This window comes from Bubalus kerabau, chromosome 19, assembly GCF_029407905.1.
Source record: "Bubalus kerabau isolate K-KA32 ecotype Philippines breed swamp buffalo chromosome 19, PCC_UOA_SB_1v2, whole genome shotgun sequence".
Taxonomy (NCBI): Eukaryota; Metazoa; Chordata; class Mammalia; order Artiodactyla; family Bovidae; genus Bubalus; species Bubalus kerabau.
Window position 1 is genome coordinate 8,292,714 of NC_073642.1, and position 21,496 is coordinate 8,314,209.

A 21,496-nucleotide genomic window follows, 5' to 3' on the forward strand; every position below is an offset into this window, starting at 1 on the left:
CAATTGATGTGAGCTTAAGAATATGTTTTTAATCTAGATGTACCCATGTTCCTCAGGCCAAATAGGGCTACAGCAACCATAATAAATGGAGTTACCATATTTTTCTGGATCACTCAGCCAAGTAGAAAGGGGCCTTCCTGGGGCCTCAGGTTCTAGAACATCGCTGGAAGCTCTGTGGAGAGTGCTCAGGGCAGAAGTCTGACAGGAAGCGTGCCCCCATCATGCCTCACCCCTTCTGGCCCGTCAGTCATCTTCGCCTCCAGACGGCCCCTTGACTCCATCCATCGGTTGCCATCTCATCTCTGCCTGGACCACTCTAGCAAACCCTGGGCCCCCAGCTGCTCCTTCCACTCTTGCCCTTTTCTAATCTATTCTGAATAAGTAAACCAGGGTGATCTTTTAAAAAAAGCAGATCTGATCAATGGACCTCTATTTGTAAAATACTCCACTGGCTTCTCAGTGCCCTTAAGAGAAGCTGGAATCCCGCATTGCCCACAATACGTGGCAAGATCTGAATTCTGCTGGCATTTCCAGTCTCATTTGTGCGTCCTCCCCTGATGTGAGTTCCACAGTGGCCTTTTCTAATCCGCACTTGTTTCCTGCTCTTGGAAGGTTCTTCCTCATTGATCTCCTGGCTAATGCAGACCCATCCTTCAGGACTCACCAGCTTGTCTGATTCCTCTCCCTCAGTCTTCACTAGATTCTCCCCACTATTTTTCATCATAGAATCCAGTTTAATATAATTGTATGGACAGTAATATATTTGCATAATGGTGGCACTTCCCCGGTGGTGCTAGTAGCAAAGAACCCACCTGCCAGGAGACAGAAGAGATGCGAGTTCCATCCCTGGGTCGGGAAGATCCCCTGGAGGAGGGCATGGCAACCCACTCCAGTCTTCTTGCCTGGAGAATCCCATGGACAGAGGAGCCTAGCGGGCTACAGTCCATGGGATCACGAAGAGTCAGACACGACTAGAGCGATGTGGCACACACACACACATGGAAGTGAAAAAGTTCCTTTGAATCTGTGTTAAGATATTCTTCTAGTTGTGCTGCTCTGCCAGCAAAAACCCTCTCTAACTTCCTATTCCTTGTAAGAAAATCCAAACCCCTCGTTTGGAGGCCTGGAAGGAAGGCCTCCACTGCCAGCCCAGCCTGTGATGCCTGCTCACCTCCCTCTGCTCCGCCTTCTGTTCTCTCTGCTGTAGGCACATTAGTCCACTCACTGGCCCTGAACGTGCCATGTGCTTCTCCCCTCTACCGCTGTGTGCCCAGGTGCCCAAGCCTGCCTGCCTCTTGGCCCACCTGAATCCGGATTATTCTTCCCTTCTCTCCATTAAACTTGTCTAACTCTCAGAGACTGTCACAGTCTCTGCTTCCTCTATACCCATGTCCATGTGGCATCTTTTCCACTGCCATCTCGACTTGCACATCCATCTCCAGTTTCCCCAATTATAGGCTGTAAATGGCATTGAGAGCATCCTTTAGGAAAAGGAGCTGGGCTAGCTGGGCTAGCTGGGCTCTTCTTTCCCCCATTGGCTCCTCCAAGCCTGACAACCAATTTTCATGGAAAAGCTGCCAAACCCAACACTTGCCTCGTGGTCCCTGGGACGGGACATGACAGGCTTCAGCATCAGGCAGACCCGAACCAAGGGGGAGATCACACACTTCACAACAGATACAGCTTCTTTTCCCCAGCAGTGACTTGTCTTTCCATCTGAGAAATTGTTTCTCTCTTATAAGTGCCTTTCCTGAGGTTCCCTGATCCCAACCCCAGCACCTAATTCATATTCTTGCCAATAACATGAGTAAAGGCCTTGCCAATTCCTCTGTCTGGGGAGTGCTAGCAGGGTGCCTTCAGGGCTAAGCGGTGGGCAAGGCTTCTTCTCCGGTTTCTGCTTTGTTCAGCTCTTAAATTCTGCGTTTGTGTTCTCTAACTGTAATCATGCTTTCATGGAGGAGATGGTGGAAGAATTTCGGAGAAACATGGGAGATCGACATGCAGGGCTTTCCCTCTGTATGTCTTAGTGTCTGACTGAAGAGATTAATTCCAACCCATATTTTTTTTTATTCCATGTTGGTATAAATAAGTCAGATAAACCAAACAAAATGTCAAATCTATTTAACTTTTCACCATGTCGGAATGTTTGCTTTTCGTTCGTTGAAGTATTTCTTGTGAGAAACAGAAAACCCTGGAATATATTCTGGATATTCTGTAAGTAGATAAATTGCCAGGAAACTATAGTTTTCACTTACATAAAAACATCACTGTGCCCAGAGAAAGAAGAGCCTGAAACTAAGAGGGATTAAAGCTGGCAGGACCCAGACCCCAGATTTGCCGCTGATGGGCTGTCTGACTCTGAGCGAGCTTCTCAACTACCCTGTGCCTCGGTTTCCTCCTCTGTCAAACAAGGACTAAAATTGTCCTTATGGAAAGGAAAGAGTGCGAGCTAAAGGAGCTCACACACATAAACCATTTAGCACAGTTCTTGAGATGTAAAGGACACAATGCATTTCATGTTAGTTTTTATTCTTCCTACCCAACTAAACAGACTGGTTCCAAATCGGGAAAGGGGTACGGCAAGGCTGTATGTTGTCACCCTGCTAATTTGACTTACATGCAGAGTACATCATGAGAAATGCCAGGCTGGATAAAGCACAAGCTGGAATCAAGATTGCCAGGAGAAATATCAATAACCTCAGATATGCAGATGACACCACCCTTATGGCAGAAAGTGAAGAGGAACTAAAAAGCCTCTTAATGAAAGTGAAAGAAGAGAGTGAAAAAGTTGGTTTAAAGCTCAACATTCAGAAAACTAAGATCATGGCATCCAGTTCCATCACTTCATGGCAAATAGATGGGGAAACAGTGAGAGACTTATTTGGGGGGCTCCAAAATCACTGCAGATGGTGACTGCAGCCATGAAATTAAAAGATGCTTGCTCCTTGGAAGAAAAGCTATGACCAACCTAAGGCAGCATACTAAAAAGCAGAGACATTACTTTGCCAACAAAGATCAATCTAGTCAAAACTATAGTTTTTCCAGTTGTCATGTATGGATGTGAGAGTTGGACTATAAAGAAAGCTGAGTGCTGAAGAACTGATGCTTTTAAACTGTGGTGTTGGAGAAGACTCTTGAGAGTCCCTTGGACTGCAAGGCAATCCAACCAGTCCATTCTAAAGGAAATCAGTCCTGAATATTCACTGGAAGGACTGATGCTGAAGCTGAAACTCCAATACTTTGGTCACCTGATGCGAAGAACGGACAGACTCATTGGAAAACACCCTGATGCTGGGAATGATTGAAGGCGGGAGGAGAAGGGGATGACAGAGGGTGAGATGGTTGGAGGGCGTCACCGACTCAATGGCCATGAGTTTGAGTAAACTCCAGGAGTTGGTGATGGACAGGGAGGCCTGGCATGCTGCAGTCCATGGGGTCACAAAGAGCTGGACACTACTGAGCGACTGAACTGAACTCAACTAAAATGGGTTCCTGTAACATCTGAAGTGGCTTTTTCTCCAGGGATCTTTTATGCATTTTCTCTTCAGAGTTCACACCATCCCCCTCCCCACTGCCAACCCCTCCACCCCATGTACATTATTTCTTGATTCCTATTTGAAAAGGAAAGTAGGCTCAGCTCATGAGACATGCTACCCAAACTCATTCCCCTTAAAAGTGAAAATACATACCATTCATATCAGTTACATCATTTTCTTAGGAGGCACTGGTACTGGCATTTTCTTTATCCAGCTTTGAACTTTAAAAAAATTTATTTAAATTGGAGGATAATTGCTTTACAATATTGTGATGGTTTTTGCCATAAATCAATATGAATCGGCCACAGGCATGTGTCACCCATCCTGACCACCCTCCTACCTGCCTCCCTACCCCATCCCTCCAGGTTGTCCCAGAGCACGGCTTTGAGTGCCCTGCTTCATGCGTCACGCTCGCACTGGTCATCTGTTTTACACATGGTAATATATATGTTTCAATGCTTTTCTCTCATATCATCCCACCTTCTCCTTCTCCCTCTGAGTCCAAAAGTCTGTTCTTTACATCTGTGTCTCCTTTGCTGACCTGCACATAGGATCATTGGTACCATCTTTCCAGGTTCCATATATATGTGTTAAAATATGGTATTTGTCTTTCTGACTTACTTCACTGGATATAATAGACTGCTGTCTCGTCCACCTCATTAGAACTGACTCAAATGTGTTCCTTTTTATGGCTGAGTAATATTCCATTATGTATATGTACCATAACTTCCTTATCCATTCATCTATCAATGGACATCTAGGTTTCTTCCATGTCCTAGCTATTGTAAATAGTGAGGCAGTGAACATTTTTATTTAACCAGACTGCTTTTTATTCCTTTCACAGAGAGCCACTTCAATCCTCAGAGAGTCCCTGGAGGCCAAAGTGGCAGTGTTCAGTGATTTCAGTCCTGAGGTGGCAGAGACATACCGGCTCCTGGGTGTGGCCGACCTGGCACAGGGGAACCAGACCGGGGCCCACAAGAAACTGAAGAAGGTAAAGCTGTAGCCCGACTAACTCAGAAAAAAAATCCTCCCACCCTTCCTGCCTCTGCACCGCACTCCTTAAATGAAATTTTACAGGTGGCTTATTTAGGTTAGATGACATCAATGTTGCAGTTGATCTCAGCTAACACTTTTTGGGACAAAAGATACAGTAGTCCTCTTGTGCACATAGATTTTTTAAAATAAAGTATCAATTATTCTCTACCATGCAAATAATTTTAAATTTGTAAATAATGTAATTCATCAATCTTATTTTACTCTTTCTGTACACTCAGTTTATAGAGGAGCTCTTTCATATGTTCCTCTAGTACTTATGTTTATTTCTTTTTAAATTGGAGTTTGTGTGGATGGCACAAGGTATGGCTCTGTTATTTTCTTCCCAAATGGCTGCCCAGTTGTCCAGCACCATTTTATTAAAGAGTCCATCTGTGCTCCAGTGAGTTAAGATAACACTTTCATTATATACTACATTTCCACATGTACTTGAGTCTATTTCCAAATTTCTTTCTATTCTACTTTTTTCTTTGTTTATTTGAATTCCAGTACCTCATTGCCTTAATTATAGAGATATCACAGCATGGTATAGAATCTGGTAGGGTTAGACTCCCCTCATTGTTTTGTATAAACCCCTAGAATATCAGATTTTCTAAATATTCTGGCATGTTTATTTTTCCACATGAATTTTGGTATCAACTTGTCTAGCTCCATTAAAATCTGGTGATATTTTTTGGAGAATTGTGTTACTTATAAATGGGTCTCGGGAGGACTGACATCATTACGATGTTGAGTCATTCTACCAGAGGACAAAGGATGTCTTTATCTGTGTTCATGTCTACTTTGGTCTCATTCAGGAACATTTTAAAGTGTGCCTCATATAGATTTGTACATTTCTTACTAAATTGATTTCTAAGCATTTTATATTCTTTAATGCTATTATAAATGGAGTTTTATCCACCATTACATATTTTGACTGGTTATTTTTGTGTAGACAAAGACCATAGGTTTCTCTGTGTTAATTTTATGTTCTGCTAGCTAGCTTCTTTTCCTAATTTGAGTTAATTTGAGAACTGATTCTCTCAAGTTTTCCAGATATACTATTACATCATCTGCAAACAGTTTACTTTCTGTTTTCCAAATTTTATGCCTCTGATTGATTTATTTTTGTCTAATTGAATTGCCTCATACCTCTAGTACAATAACAAATAATGTTGGAATAATAGGCATTCTCGCCTCATTCCTGGTCTTAGTGGAAATGTCTCTAGTGATTCCTCATTTAAAAGATGCTGGCTTTGGACTAAGATTTATATATTTTATTGTGGTTAGGGAGTAGCCAAGAATTTCTATGTTTATGAGTATTTTTTTAATTAGAAATAATTGCTGGATTTTATTTTGATGAAATGATTCAGTTTGTCAGTGTCAGTGGCGATAATGAGATGATTCTTCTTAGATCACTTAATATGGATGCGCTTTATTATAATGTCAAACCAACCTTGCACTCCTGTTAGATCACTTAATATGGATGCGCTTTATTATAATATCAAACCAACCTTGCACTCCTGTTAGATCACTTAATATGGATGCGCTTTATTATAATATCAAACCAACCTTGCACTCCTGGAATAAATCCACTTAGTCCTAATGAATTATTCTCAATGTGATATTGATTCTGTTTGCTAATATTTATATTTTGCAACTATTTTGTACCAATACTTGTAAGTGATATTTGTCTAAATATCAATGTTATTTTACTTAAAATAATTTGGAAGTTTACCTTTATTGTCTATGTACTAAAGGAGTTTATACAACATTAAAACTATCTAGTTTTTGAAAGTTTGCACCACCTGTGAAACTCTTTAGGCATGGGGCTTTTAGTGGGGTGATTTTCTTGATAATTTTCTCAGTTTCTTTTACAAACCAGTTGGTCTGTTGAAGCTTTCTATTTCTAATGGGGTCACTTTGTTAAACTATGTTTTCCCAGCTAATTATCTATTTCATTTACATTTTCAGATTGATTTGCATAAAGATTTGACAAATAGTCTCATGAACTTTTAAATTTTCTACCTTTTTAATATTTATTTTCCCATTTTAATTCTTGGTTTTTTTCACACTTTTTTCTTGACTGAGTTAGTGGTTTGTCTATTATGTTAATTATTCTTAGAAATGGGATTTGAATTCCATGGATGAATTGCCTTCCTATTCTCTATTTCATTAATTTCTGATTTGATCTTTATTCTTTCTCTCCTTGTGACTTATTTTGTTTTACTCTGTTGGAGCTTTTCCTACCTTTCTGAACTGGGAATTTAATTCACTTGGGTTTTCATTTTTATTGATATAAGTATTGTAGGCTATGAATTGTCCTCTTAATATTGCTTTAAATGAGCAATTTTTCTTAGAAATGGGATTTGAATTCCATAGATAAATGGTCTTCCTATTCTCTATTTCATTAATTTCTGATTTTATCTTTATTCTTTCTTTCCTTGTGACTTATTTGTTTTACTCTGTTGGGATTTCCCCCGCCTTTTTGAATTGGGACTTTAATTCATTTGAGTTTTCATTTTTACTGATATAAGCATTTTAGGCTACGAATTATCCTCTTGTTATTGCTTTAAATGCATTTATAAGTTCTGTCATGTTGTGTTTTCATTACATAAATTGGTTTTAAAATGGTGAAAACCTATTTAAGTAAAATAATTGCCTAAAGCAAAAGAATTAACTTTAGTTCTGAGTGAGCTATCCTCTAAGTCAAGACTTTTTCTCTTTGTATGATTTCTGATTCTGCTGCAAAAGTCACCAGATTTGGTAATATGCATGTTGCCTGTTTTTTAATGAGATAATATATGTTCATTATCAGTCTACAATAGTTATTGGGTATCTTCTATGGGCCAATTACTGTGGTAGACAGAATGGGGAAAGACAATCAATAGCCAAGAAAAATATGCTTCTTGTCTTTGCGAGACTTTCTAGTCTAGCCAGGAAGATATACTATGCCCACCATTTTAGAGAATTTAAACATGACACAGACGCCAAAGACGCCATGGTGAGGGAAAGGTGAGAAAGGAAGTTGAGCGTGGCCGTTGCTCTGGGTTTCTCCAGCCCCCACGTTTAAGCTAACCCTTATTGAGTGACTGGTATGTCCCCAGCACTAAGGGAAATGATTTATATCTGTTACCTTACATCAGCCTTATAGTCGCCCTAAGATTTGGATACCTCTGCTCTCTGTTTTCACAGAGAGGGAAACTGAGGCTGAAAGGAAGTGTCTAGGCCTGGACTGCAAAGCTGGGAGCCATGAGAGTGGGGGTTAGCACGAGGCAGCCCATACTGTGCCCTCTACTCTACACTATCATCACTTTCCCCTCGTGGGCTTCCAAATAAGATTCTGTTTGAATAGGTGCTTCTTGTGCTTAGAGAAAGTTTGGAAACCAGTGGCAGAGTACAGAGAATGCCAAGATCAGGATAAGTAGGAGCCTTTGGGTTGCCACTGACAGTATAACTCAAATTAGCTCAGGTATAAAGAAGCATCTGTTGTCTCATGGTTTCCAGGAAGCTCTGACAGGTGTATGATTAGCAGGGCAAAGACCCAGTAGAGCCTCAAGAGAATCAAGGCCAGACTCAAGTGCCACCAGGGCTCTCTCTGCCCAGGAACCCTGCCTGCCTCTCTCTGCACCTCCTTCTCCTCCTGTCTCATGGAGGCGTCTCCCCTGCCAGTGGAGGATGGTGGCCAGCCCTCCAGAGCTTTACTTCCAGCCCCCACTGCCATTTCTCCATCAGAGCTTGGAAGTTCTCAGGCAAAGACTGAGAGGCCTGGCTTGGATCCGGTGCCCACCCTTGACCAATCACCCGAGGCCAGGGGTGTGGTGCGGTGTAAGACAATGGTGCCTTTCAGGCCCCTGGGTGGCCCACAGTGGAGGGGGTGCAAAAATCACCGTCCTTTGATCAGACAACCTGGAACAGGGTCACTAGAGCCCCTCCCTATTTGGGGGCATGTGCACTGAGTATAGTAGGCTTGCCACAGCTCCTACCCTTAAGAGAGTCTAGGCTAGTGAAGGAATTACAGACTGTAATCCCCTAACTCTGATATTATGCGCTCAGTTCTGTGCTACATGTTCATACTATGATCAATGGGAGAAAGGGGATTAGAGAAGGTAGCCAGATAAAGTGAAAGTGAAGTCGCTCAGTCGTGTCCGACTCTTTGCGAACCCATGGACTGTAACCTACCAGACTCCTTTGTCTGCTTTGTCTGGAAAATGGAATTTTCCAGGCAAGAGTACTGCAGTGGGTTGCCATTTCCTTCTCCAGGGGATCTTCCCGACCTGGGGATTGAACCAGGGTCTCCCGCATTGCAGGCAGACACTTTACCATCTGAGCCACCAGGGAAGCCCAGATAAGTAGTCCTGAAAAAGAGCATTGCTGAGCAGAGAAAGGAATTCCCATGTCGGAAATGAGGTGGAAGAGGAGACTCAGGGACAAGATAGTGACGCCCGTTTAAGAAGCTGTTTCTGTGTGGCCCCTAAGTTGAAAATGTTTTTTACAGATGATTATAAAATCTGTAATCATTTCACAGGTGATCCTAAGCTGATCTGATGCTAGAGAACACTGACTTAACACCCCGGCTAGGTGAAATTCTGTGCTGTTGCTTCAGTAGCGTCCAGCTCTTTGCGACCCCATGGACTGTAGCCCACTAGGCTCCACTGTCCCAGGGATTCTCCAGGCAAAGATATTGGAGTGGGTTGCCATTTCCTCCTCCAAGTGAAATTTTAGCCCCCTGCCAAAAAAAAAAAAAGAAACCCATTATTTTCATTAGTAGAACTAGATTTCCAAAAATAATGTACTTATTATTATTATACCTTAAATTTTGCCTACAAAAGTTTGTTCCCTCTCTTACTAGGTAAGTACCTACATAGTAGCTCAATTTATATCCCTTGGCCCACAAAATCTACAATATTTACCACCTGTCCTTTGCAGAAAAAAATTTCTGAACCCAGCTCTAACATCTGGGAGCCACTGAGGGAATTTTAAGCAGGGCACAATCGCTCTATATTTGTTTTTCGGACTTTTTTTTTAATTACTGTGAGGACAGTGTTGGAAATGGAATGGGGTGGCCCAAGAATTGAGGCAAGAGGCCTATGTCGTCTCATCTGTAAAATGGCAATAGCAGCAACACAGGGCCCAACTTCCCTCCCACGGTTGTCCTGAGGCGGGGACGAGGTGAGGCCAGTGGGGCTGCTCGGGTCAGGGCCTGGCCCGGCCGGGTGCAGAGCGCAGGATGCCCAAGGGTCCAGGTGGAGCTGTCCCGGCCAAGGCGTCACCCCTGCTGCAGGAGTCTCCTCTCCGCTCCCGCTTCCTCATTTCTGCCCTGAGCAGTGAAGATGAGATAGGAAACACCTCTGCCGAGGGTTCAGCTTGGTCAACTCCAGGCAGGGGAGAGGACCCAGGAGTGCTGGAAGGCAGCAAAAGTCAGCGGAGGAGCAGGATTTGAATTGAGGCCAAGCAAGTCTTCATGCCGCCTTGCTGACTCCAGGAGGGCCGCTTTGGTTCCATTACTGACCATGCACTGGGGCCCAGGCTTGGTGCCGCTAGGGCAGCTCATGCATCACTTCCAAACCTCACAGCAGCCCCCCAGGTCAGACCTTGGTAGCTGTGATTTACAGGCAAGGGGCCTGAGGCTCTTAGAAGTTAAGTAAATTGTCTATGGGCAAGTTACCATTAAGTAAAGCCCACATTTTCCTCAATGCCACTGGTTTGCGAAGCGTTGGTCTTAAACCCCCTGCATCAGGGTCATCTTCTGAAGCAGAATCTGGGGCAAAGCACAAGGGGCCCAGGGACCTGCAATTTAGCTTAAGTTGAGAATCATTGCTCTGTGCTCAGGCTCAGCTGGAAATCAGCTCAGCTTCAGGAAACTCCAGGCTTCATCACTCCCAGAGTCTGCAGTGGAAGTTGGTGACATGTTTTCCTTTAGCTTGACCTCATTAACCATCAGTCCTGAATACAATGACTTTGACATGTTAAAGCTATCTGCCACTTGCCAGAGTCAGAGAGGAAAGGGCAGAAACGTGTGTCTGCAGGTTGTGCCGGTTGTGGTACACACAGCCCTCATGTCCATTCTCACCCGCCTGAGGACAGGACTGGTCGCTCCGCGAACACCAGGGCACACACAGGCTTTGCTGAGCTGGGCTTTTCTCAGATGCCGTGTTGAGCACAGAGCTCTGTAGAGCCAACACAGCTCTCTAAAGCTCCTGGCCCAGCGTTCCTGTCTTCTCACCACCGCAACAGCTGCCTCCCCCGAGCTGTCAGCTCTGGAGCAGGAATCCATTGACTCCATTTCCAGACACACCCTCCTCTGCTGAAGGGCACAGGAAGCAGAGCCGACGGCGGGAGTAAGTTTCTGAGAAAAAGCCGCGTTGTCGACCTTTCTTTCAGAGACATCTGCAGGGGAGCACTGGAGAACTCTGGTGGCTCCAGATGGAAATTTCCACCACAAAATTCACTTTTTTTTTGTGGAGACCTAGATTTTCATCCAGGTGAAAGGCTACAAATGGGATTCACAGAGACTGTTTCCTAGGCCAGGAGCATCTCCAGACTAACCCCGGGCCCAGTACCGTGTGCAGTCGGATTGGGTCCCGTCGCAACCTGGTCTCCCTGCTAGGTACGGTCATCATCAGGGTTCCGCCCACCACCTGATGACTTTATAGAAATAACGATTTTATGTGACCTCTCTCTCCAAGAAATTCAAAGCCCACCATGATGAATCATCTGAAGAAGGGAAAGGAAATGTTTCTTATTCACAGCTTGTATATGAGAAAGCCCAACCTGGACAGGTCTTATGTGGGCACAGGTCAAGTGTCTGTTAGAACAGACCGTCAGGCCCTTGCTCTTTCTCCATCCTGCCAAACACACGGAGCCTTCTGCATGGTTCACGTCCTGTCGTTCCACCAGCAGCCCACCTAGTTTCCCCTTCCCTTCCGCTTTTGTGGTGTTTTCCTCATTGCCCTGGACACTGGACCATCCAGAGCCTAGTTTGGAGTCCCCGTAGAGCCCCATGTTAGCCCATGGGTAGAGTCTGATTCGTCTTTGATCTCTCAATCCTGATTTTTCTAATCATCTTTGACTAACCCACTGTTGGGCTGCAGCAGTCCACCTCAGATCCCTTCTGAAAGAAAAGAGGGTCATACTGACATTGAGTTCATATACAGAATCCCATTCTTGTTTTGAGAAGTGTGCTTAAAATCACTTGAAGCACTCATTAGTTACTGGAGATGTTTGTAGATTGGTTGATATAGTATAAGAATGGGAGCTGGTGGTTAAAGTGGTCAAGGGCTTAACCTTTTGTGGGGAAACTGTGGGGCCTCCCTTGCCTGATACAGGCTGAGTGGGAATCAGAATCCAGGTCTCCTGGTCACAGGCTGCCCTACGTCGTCAGCTGCCAGGCAGAGTTCCTCTGCTTGGGGTCAGCCCCCTAACTGTAGCAGCCTAGACACAGCCCCCATCTTCCCTGTCCCTTTGAAAACATGTATAAGCTCTGAACACAGACTGCCCAGGACAAGGCTACATTTGCTGCGCAAAGTTCCTCTAATATGGGAATGCTTACCGTGGCTTGTGGTGGACGCGTGATGTCTCAGACCTTCCTAAATTGGCATCACGGTCTGGAGGGTGCAGGACTGGGTCTGGACGGACTATCCTTGCCTGAGAGCTTCCAGGGGTTGTCAAAACCTCACCGGATGCAGGAGAACTGTGGGTTTACGGGGGGACGGCCAGGAACGGAGAGAAAGGCAAAAATCTCCTACCACATAAATCCAGTGTGACCTTAAACAAGTGGAAAGAGGGAGTGCCAGGAGTGTTACTACACTCCAGAAGGACGGGGCGGGACGGCTGAGCTCCACATCAGGAGGGAGCCCGGCCAAGAGAAAGCAGTTTGAAAACTAAGTTTTAAAAGGGAGCTGGATTTCTTGCTCTCTGTGGCTCAGATAGGCGGACCCAGCTTTTCTACCATCAGCTGGCCGTCCCCTTGGAAAAGAAAGCCGGAGCCTGCCTGTGGGTACGCGGCAAGTCCGCTGACGCCCGTGTTCTCTGCATGTTTGTGTTGCAGTCGTCCTGGAGAAGGATGGTGGTAGCTGGCTCCGAGACAGTGGCCAGGGGCTGGAGCAGAGTTGTGGGGGAGTCGAGGGATGTCAATAAACGTGTAGAACCCACAGCCCTGGGCAACTCGGAGGTGAGGAGTGAGGGAGGCGGCAGGGACAACAGGACTCTGAGCGGGCACTTGAGACGCTCAGGGAGGGCTGCTCCTCCGCCGCTGTCCAGGGCAGCCGGGAGCAAAGGCCTGGCCTCCCTTCTGTTCTTCCTCCTCTCCCGGCCCCATGTCCCAGGGCCCCTGGCCCCGCTCCATCTGTGTTTCTCTCATGGGAGGCTTCCTGCCCATCTGTGCAGTAACCCACGGGTCTCTAGCTCATTGGCCTTCCAAGGAAGGGAGTGTGTCTGAGAGTGTGTGTGTGTGTCTGAGTGTGTGTGAGAGAGGGAGAGGGGGGAGCAGGGTATGCTGCCTCAGATTCTTGCCGCTCCTTCTGCCCGGAACCCCACCCCCACCTCCCTGCCCCCGACCTGGCCCTCTTCATATGGCTGACTCCCCATCCTGCAGGTTTCAATTCGAACGTCACCTCCGAAAGGCCTTCACTGACCCAAGCCTCCTCTGCCACTACTGACCTCTCCCCCACCTTATTCTTTCAGAGCCCGCATCCTTTATTCTCTACCATATCTCTTACGAGCAGTCAGGCCGTGTTTGTTCACACGTTTTTAAATACCTGGCTCCCGCACAACACTGGAAACCCCCCTCCACCGCTCCAACCCCGAGGTGGACGCAGGGTTGGCGTCTGGCGAGGGCTCAGCAAACACCCGTGAGAATGTGTAGCTGCAGCGAAAGACACAGGTCCAGGGGGTGAGGCTGGTGTCTGAGGGGCTGGGCATACCAAGCCCCGCCCCAACGTGACCCTGTTTTTTATAGGGAAATGCTGTCTGAGGAGCTGTGTCTCGGTCTGTCCTTTCATTTCCCCACGTTCATCATTTAAGGAATCATTCCTGATGTAAATGAAAGCATAACTTTGTTTTTCTAAACATTTAAGGCATTTCATACATCCACATATTTTAACTTCTGATGTTGTCTTTTCTTCTTAATTCTAACCTTGAGAACTGACATAAAAAGAGAAGCACAGTTCATGTGTTCCTGGGTAATCTCTCCTCCCCATACTCTAGCATCAGATAATACGTGTAAACAAGAGCAGTGATTTCAGATTCTGAGCATTAGAGTCTTTGAAAATATTTTACCTTTCTCAGGCTTTGTTTTTCATTTCTTGTAAAGACAAAATACATGTGCTTGCTTGAAGGTTTGGCACAGACCCCTCCCAGGCAAGAAAAGTATGTCTTTCTGCATTTTCCATCATTGAGTCTCGTACCTTGCAACTGAGATGGCTCCTAAACTGCAGCCCTAGCTGCACCGCCTCTCTTATTAAAAAAGATATGTCCCAGCAGCACTTCTGTGGTCAGAAATTTCCCAATAGAAATGATGACATGGTTTCAGGACTTAAGACTGGAGGTTGAGGAAGAAAAGGCGAGATCAGGCCACTTCTGCAGAGGAACTGCCATGAAAATAAGTGGCCCTGAGCACTAGTTGCAGATTGTCAGAGATCCCCCCAAATCGGAAAATACGCCCCTTTCTGAGTTCAGGTCTTGTAGACTGAGTCAGCTAACCTCTGTGCCTCAGCTGCCGCCGAGCCACTGGTGTGTCCACACAGGGAAGGGTGCTGGCTGGGGGGCTCGGAGGTGGGCCAGAGCAGGCAAGTCAATGCCTCCGATCCCAGATTCCTTGGCCTCTGGGCTCCTTAGAAACCTAACTTTCAAAACTCAAAGTCGTGTCAAGTATCATTTTTAAGGTTCTCACCAAGTGCTTAAGATTGTGTCTAACTCCCGTGGCGTTATGGATGCCCGTAAGGGAAAGTGGCACCTAGGGGCCACAATTTCTGCTGTTGAGCGCCGGGATTATGATGGAGGAGGTTTGTGGCACCGCATCCTCATGGAGCTTCCTCACCAGACAGCTCAGCAGCTGACGCGTCACTGGAGCCCTGTGGTCTAAACACGTCTCACAGACCCATAAAAGAACTTCATAAGTGGATCTTTTATTCAACCTATTTAGTCATTCATTAATTTAGCAAATACTGCATCTACTTAGGCACCTGGAACACAAAGGGGAGCAAGACAGACAGGGCCCCTTTGGTGACAGCTCATAGACTAGTGTAAAGCTCAAGTCCCCTTCGCCTTCCTGAAGCAGGAAAGGTCTTTAGTATTTAGGGAACAATGAAAACACAAATGACTTCTCCCAGTCCCTGCAGATAAAATCAAGAGAACACAAACAGTGTATGGCTTCCTAAAACATCTGGAATCTCAAAATTTGGGGGGTTTTTTTGTCCACTTAAAAACGACAAACACCCTTTGGAGGCTGATTTCAGATCAGAGTGTACTGGACTCCTTGGGAGAATTGGGAGAGTACAAAATACCTTTACTGGTGGAGAATGTTCTGTTGAGGCCTGAGGAATTCTTTACTTGGTTCAGTGAGATATTTACAATGCCCAGACTTGATCTCTGTCAATATTTTTAACAAAGGAATTGAAAGACTTACCTCACACAAAAATGTTTCAGCAAATTTAGCTAGGAGCCACAGAACACTGAAAAATTCAATTTATGTTTCTAGATAAAAATATATAGCTAATTTTATATATATGTATGTATGTGTGTGTGTGTGTGTGTGTGTATATATATATATATATATATATATATATATATATATATATGGAGAAGGCAATGGCACCTCACTCCAGTACTCTTGCCTGGAGGATCCCATGGACGGAGGAGCCTAGTGGGCTGCAGTCCATGGGGTCGCTAAGAGTCAGACACGACTGAGCGACTTCACTTTCACTTTTCACTTTCCTGCATTGGAGAAGGAAATGGCAACCCACTCCAGTGTTCTTGCCTGGAGAATCCCAGGGATGACGGAGCCTGGTGGGCTGCTGTCTATGGGGTCGCACAGAGTCGGACACGACTGAAGTGACTTAGCAGCATAAACATATATATGTACATATATATATGGCTATGTAAGATGTTTTCTAGTTAAAGTCAGTAATGGATTATTTCACTACTTAAGAAACGTTAGCTGTTAGAGACCATCTCCACTACTGGGTGAACCAGTCTTCCCTGTCTGTCCTGGTATGTCCTCCCTGGGCACCGTCATCACAGAAGAGACTGGGGCCAAGGGTCTGTATCCCTGCTAGTTGACATCTTTTTACACCTCTTCCCTCTTCAGCTAGAGTTTTGGACAAATTTCATTAGTGAATATGTGAAAGTGAAAGTCGCTCAATCGTGTCCGACTCTTTGTAACCCCATGGCCTATACAGTCCATGGAATTCTCCAGGCCAGAGGACTGGGGTGGGTAGCCTTTCCCTTCTTCAGGGGACCTTTCCAACCCAGGGATTGAACCCAAGTTTCCCGCATTGCAGGCGGATTCTTTACCAGCTGAGCCACAAGGGAAGCCCATTAGTGAGTATAGATAGCCTAAAAATAAAACCTATTAACACCAGAAAGAAGAGAGTCTTGACTCCTGGGACTTAGGGAGTAGACGGGATGGGCTCACCTCCCTCTGGTCTTGATTACTGGAGAGGGTCACTTTACCCAACCATGGCCCTCTCTCCTAACGCCACCCTCTCTACACAACACCCCAGGGAAAATGAGCCACAGGCTCTGGGACAGAGGTGGCTAGTAGAACCAGTGAGAATCCACCTCCGTATTGTCAGTTGCCATGTTCTTCTTCCAGGAATCGTGAATATTCAGCTAATAGTATATTCCTCCCTACAGAATGGGAGGCCAGGGAGAAGAAACCTCAATAACCAAAGGAGAATGGAAATTCCTCCTGAGTTTTAGATTTTGGAGGCCCCTTCTTAAGGCAGACTGACCTGAGACTTCAGGTTTTCTCATATAATCGTTATAAGGTGTGTCAGTAAAATTCTGTTTCAGTGAATGAGTTAACATTCATGTCAACATCAGCCCGTCTCAAAATGAGCTGCATCTGAGGCACTCATACATATGTAAACACGGACGTTTGCAGGGGGCTTAAAATTCACCCTGATCTTTTACACTGAGTGAAGGTATCCCTGGCCAGGTAGGAGGAAATGAAGTCCATCTGGCCAGACGCGCTCGCCCTGGAGCCCCGCCCGGATGGGGGTGAACGCTCTTGCTTGTCATCCGCCATCCCTGTGTGAGCCTCCTCTGCGGGCCCCGGTGGCAAGTACCCAGGTGTCCAGTAGCCATGAGTCAAAGGGGAGGAGAGCTGGAAGAGCTTACAGCGTGTCCCCATCTCCTTCCCCTCAAAGGCAACACAGAACTTTCTCAAGGTTCAAAGTTTCCAAGGTCACAGCCATCTCTGTGTGAATTAAAGCAGGGTTAGCTCCACTCTAGTACTCTTGCCTGGAAAATCCTATGGACGGAGGAGCCTGGTGGGCTACAGTCCATGGGGTCACAAAGAGTCGGACACAACTGAGCGACTTCACTTTCCCTTTTCACTTTCACGCATTGGAGAAGGAAATGGCAACCCACTCCAGTGTTCTTGCCTGGAGAATCCCAGGGACAGGGGAGCCTGGTGGGCTGCCGTCTATGGGGTCACACAGAGTCGGACACGACTGAAGCGACTTAGCAGCTCAATCCCAGGGAATGAGGCGCACGTTGCCTAGCCCAGGTCAGGGCCTCCGTGCAGACTGAGAAAATGTGAGGTTTGCTGCTCGGGAGAGCTGGGATCCTTGCCTTTATGGAATTTGGATTATATACTAAATAGAATAACAGGGAAATGTGTACTCTATTTTGGTGTTATATAATTCAGCCAAGAAATAGGGAATATTTTCTGTTATTTAAAAAGCCCTGCCATATTTTCATCTAATAATATTCCTTTCCTCCAAAAGACAACCATATTCTCAGATTCCAGAACCACATTCTCAATTGCTCAGATTGAACCAAACTTTCAGATGGGCTTGCTGTTTTCCACAGCTCATAAAAACAAAGCCTTTTGGTTTCCTGCATTTTAATTTTCAAAGACCTAAAAAATTCTGATTGACCCATAAGAATGAATACAGTCTTTAGTATGGAGTCCCCAAATCCTCACACTTTTTTTTGGCTCAAACTATTACCATGTAAAAAGAAATTCAGTCTTTTAAAAATATATTATGAAATATTTCAGATATAAGAAAAAGTATGAATAATATAACAAGCACTTCTGAGTTTACTGTTCAGTGTAAGAAATAAAACATGACCCATACAGTTGAAGCCCATGCCCCACTCCATTTCCAAATAACTACTATCCTGAAATAGATATCATTTCATCTTTATTATTTTACTATAGTTTTGTTTTACATTCAAATATGCACACACATATTACATGCAATCATCTGCAATTTGCTTTTTCCTCTCTAGAATTGTGAGATTCATCTGTGCAGATACATACATCAAAAATTTGTATGATGTCATCTATAAACAATATACATGTGTCACAATTTACTTATCCACTACTAAATAGTCCCAAATCATTCTACAAAATATTCCCAAATTGGTTGTACCAATTTTAGTACCCACTGTCAATATATAAAAGAATTCTTGTTGCCTCATATTTTTACAAAGCTTGGTATTATCATCAGACTGTAATTTTTGAGATCTGTTAGGTGAAGAGGTAATCTCACTGAAGTTTTCATTTGCATTACTGGTTACTAGTGAGCTTAGCTGTGTTTATTAGCCAGTCTGTTTTCAACTTCTTTGAATAATCTGTTTATATCTTTTGATCATTTTGCTATTAGTAGCTTTTTTTTCTCATTACCTTATAAGAGTTCATTATATATTCTGAATGTTAATCCTTGTTCAGTTTTGTGCAAATATTTTCCCTCAGTCTGGTTTGTCTGTACCTTGCCTAGGGTACATTTGGGAGCACAGATGTTTTGAATTTTAATGTAGTTAAATTTCATCAGTCTTTTACTTTTGGTGTGTCTGGATCTTGTCTCCCCACCTCAAGATCATAAAAAAATATCCTTCAGTATTTTCATCTGTAAGTTTCAGGTTTTCATTTTACAGTTAGTTCCCGAAACTATCTGGAGTTAATTTTTCTGTTTGATATGGGGTAGGGGTCTATTTCCTTCAATTTGGAAAACCCACTGGTTTCATAGTTCCATTTACTGACTAGTTCAGCTCTTCCTTACGGACTCTTCAGGGCCACTTCTGTCATCTATCAGGTGTTAGATTCCACCATGTTTTGTTGATTTATCTGGATGAAAACCACTATCTTAATTACTATAGTTTTTTAAAAGGTCTTGACATTCAGCAAAGCAAGTCCCTCTCTGTCATTCTTCAATATTATTTTGACCATTTTGGGCACAACTCTCATCTCTGTTGAGCAGGACAGTAGGGAGAAATCAAGACAAAGCCACTCCTGGATAATATACAGCTGAATATTTAACTCCTAAACAAATAGCTTCTAAGAAATTGCTGTGTATAATGAATATAGAAAGCTCATATAAAGCATTTGTTTACAAAAAAGCAAAAACATTTTAAAAGCTTTTTTGAGCTGCAGCAAGGGTCATTTAAAATTAGAAACCCTTCCTCTGGTCAATAGCAATGTTCTTGCCTATGTTTTCTAAAAATACAACTTTTAAACATAGTTTTGCATACAGATAGTCACAGTAGGGCCTCGCTGGTAAAGAATCCACCTGCAATGCAGGAGATCCCAGTTCGATTCTTGGGTCAGGAAGATTCCCTGGAGAAGGGATAGGCTTCCCACTCCAGGATTCTTGGGCTTCTCTGGTGGCTCAGACAGTAAAGAATCTGCTGCAATGCAGGAGACCTGGGTTCGATCCCTGGGGTTGGGACGATCCCCTGGAGGACGGCATGGCAACCCACTCCAGTATTCATGCCTGGAAAATCCCCAGGGACAGAGAAGCCTGGCGGGCTACAGTCCATGGGGTCGCAGAGAGTCGGACATGACTGAAGGACTAAGCACAGCACAGAACAGTCACAGTGAGTTCTATAAAACAGTACTAAAACTGTGCACGGGTTGCCTGGATCCCTCAGAGAATCCCCCCCCCCCATTTTGTTATTGGAGTATAGCTGCTTTACAATATTGTGTTAGATTCTGCTGTACAACAAAGTGAATCAATTACACAGAATATCTACATTGAAGGTTAGACTGTTCCTGGGAGAAACCTTGAGAATGCACTAACTCCTTCATAGCAGGGGTCTGTAAATGAGGTATTCTTTCTCTCATTCAAGGGAGACTTGATTTTCCTGAAAAATGCTCTCAGTGACATTCTCATAACCTCACGATTACACACTTGGTGCTCTGCAGTGTCTTCAGATCCAGACCCTCTTATATGGACCCCAGGACAAGAGGACTCTGGCCACCCAGCAGACCATGGACATCCTGTCCAAGTGAGTTGACCTCCCCCGACACTGTTTACTTTGCCGTCAGAATCTCAGAGGAAGCTGGTTCTGTAAGGTTCAGTGGAACTTTCCATGAAAAGGACAGTCTACTGACTGTCATCCCATTACTCATGAACTATGCAAGCCCAGTTCCTTTGAACACTCAATTGTAAAATATCTTCTTGCCCGGTATCAGGAAGAAATCAGCTCTCGGAGAATGTCAAAAGCACAGGCTGGGGTTCATCCTCCTGCAGATCGGCTGCCTGCTAGTCATGTCACCTGCTGGAGGCCGAGGGCACACGGTCCTACGCGGCCTGAGGGCGCTCTGACCTCCTCACCCGGGCGCCGGCCTTCCAGCCTGGACCGCGCAGAGCCTGGTCCGCCGGCTCCAGGACGCGCCGCGGGCGGGACCGGCTGGCCAGGGGCGCCGTGTCAGGCCCTGCCGGCAGGGGGCGCTGTCTCAGGCGCCACCAGCTCAGTGACTCGCCGCAGGCGGGCCGGGCCGGCAGGGGGCGCCGCTCAGGCCCCGCCCGCAGTGCCGGGCCCCTTGAGTCGCTGAAGGTCCACTGTGTCTGCTTGGCGAGCACGGCCGCGGGAATCAGAAATGGGAGGTCAAACGCTGGGTTTTCCACTCCTGCAGAGCCCCCTCTCCTTTGCCTGCCCTCCTGGCGCTCCCTCGTGAAGTGCAGCTCAGCAAGTGCCAGGCTGGTCTTCACCACCGCCGAGGCCGGCGCCAGGCGCGCGGAGGCCGGGGCCACCACACTGATCCCTCTGCTTGTCCGCAGGGCCCCCGAGGTACCCGCGAGGCCGCGGCCGTCCCCCGGAGCCAAGGCGGCCTTCTGCGCAGGCGGGCGGCCGCACAGCGTGCCCGGGCGCACCAGGCCCAGCGCCGCCAACTGAGCCTGCCCCACCGCCCCCTGGGGTGCCCCCACCTGGGTGCAGCCTCCGGGTGCCCCACACATCTCTCCGTCCGGAACGGGGCCTTCGACAGCCGCTGCTCGGGTTTCCAGGCTGACTGTGTGCTCCGAATGCAAAGCCACCCCACACCTCCCGTGGGCCCCATGTGGACAGTGGGCGCCCCTCCTGTGACCTGCCCTTCTAGAAAGCATTTTTCTTTCTGCGACCTCAGTGGTTTCTTCTGGCCGCAAGTTACCGTCAGCACTGCTGCAGCTGCAGGCTCCGCTCCTTCACCATCTGGTGGTGTATTTGGTGCACCGCCCTGTGTGCAGGGTCTGGAGTCAGATTTGGAGCAGGAAGATTGTAGGCAAAGAGCTCTTTCTTATAGGAAGGTAATAGGGATTGAGAATAAAATGCTAATAAACAGAAACCTGGGAGTGTTGCGATCAGTATGTGTTTGTGAAATGAAGCTGCCCCAGAGCTCCTGGGAGCCTAGGAAGGGGCCCTGAGGAAGCGTCTCCTCCCTGGTGCAGGCCACCACGCACTGAATCAGGCGGACCACCAGGGGGTGCTAAGAA

General features: G+C 45.9%; 1 protein-coding gene across 4 annotated transcripts in view; it reads left to right on the top strand.

The window, feature by feature from the left end:
* Positions 1-21,496, top strand: part of TTC23 (tetratricopeptide repeat domain 23) — a 163,228-nt gene extending 141,732 nt beyond the window's left edge. For all 4 annotated transcript variants that reach the window (XM_055556512.1, XM_055556514.1, XM_055556515.1 and 1 more), the window contains 3 exons: positions 4,381-4,530; positions 19,948-20,030; positions 20,807-21,496. In XM_055556512.1, coding sequence (XP_055412487.1) covers positions 4,381-4,530; positions 19,948-20,030; positions 20,807-20,921 — 348 coding nt within the window. In that variant the 3' untranslated portion in view covers positions 20,922-21,496. The remainder of the gene's footprint in view (positions 1-4,380; positions 4,531-19,947; positions 20,031-20,806) is intronic.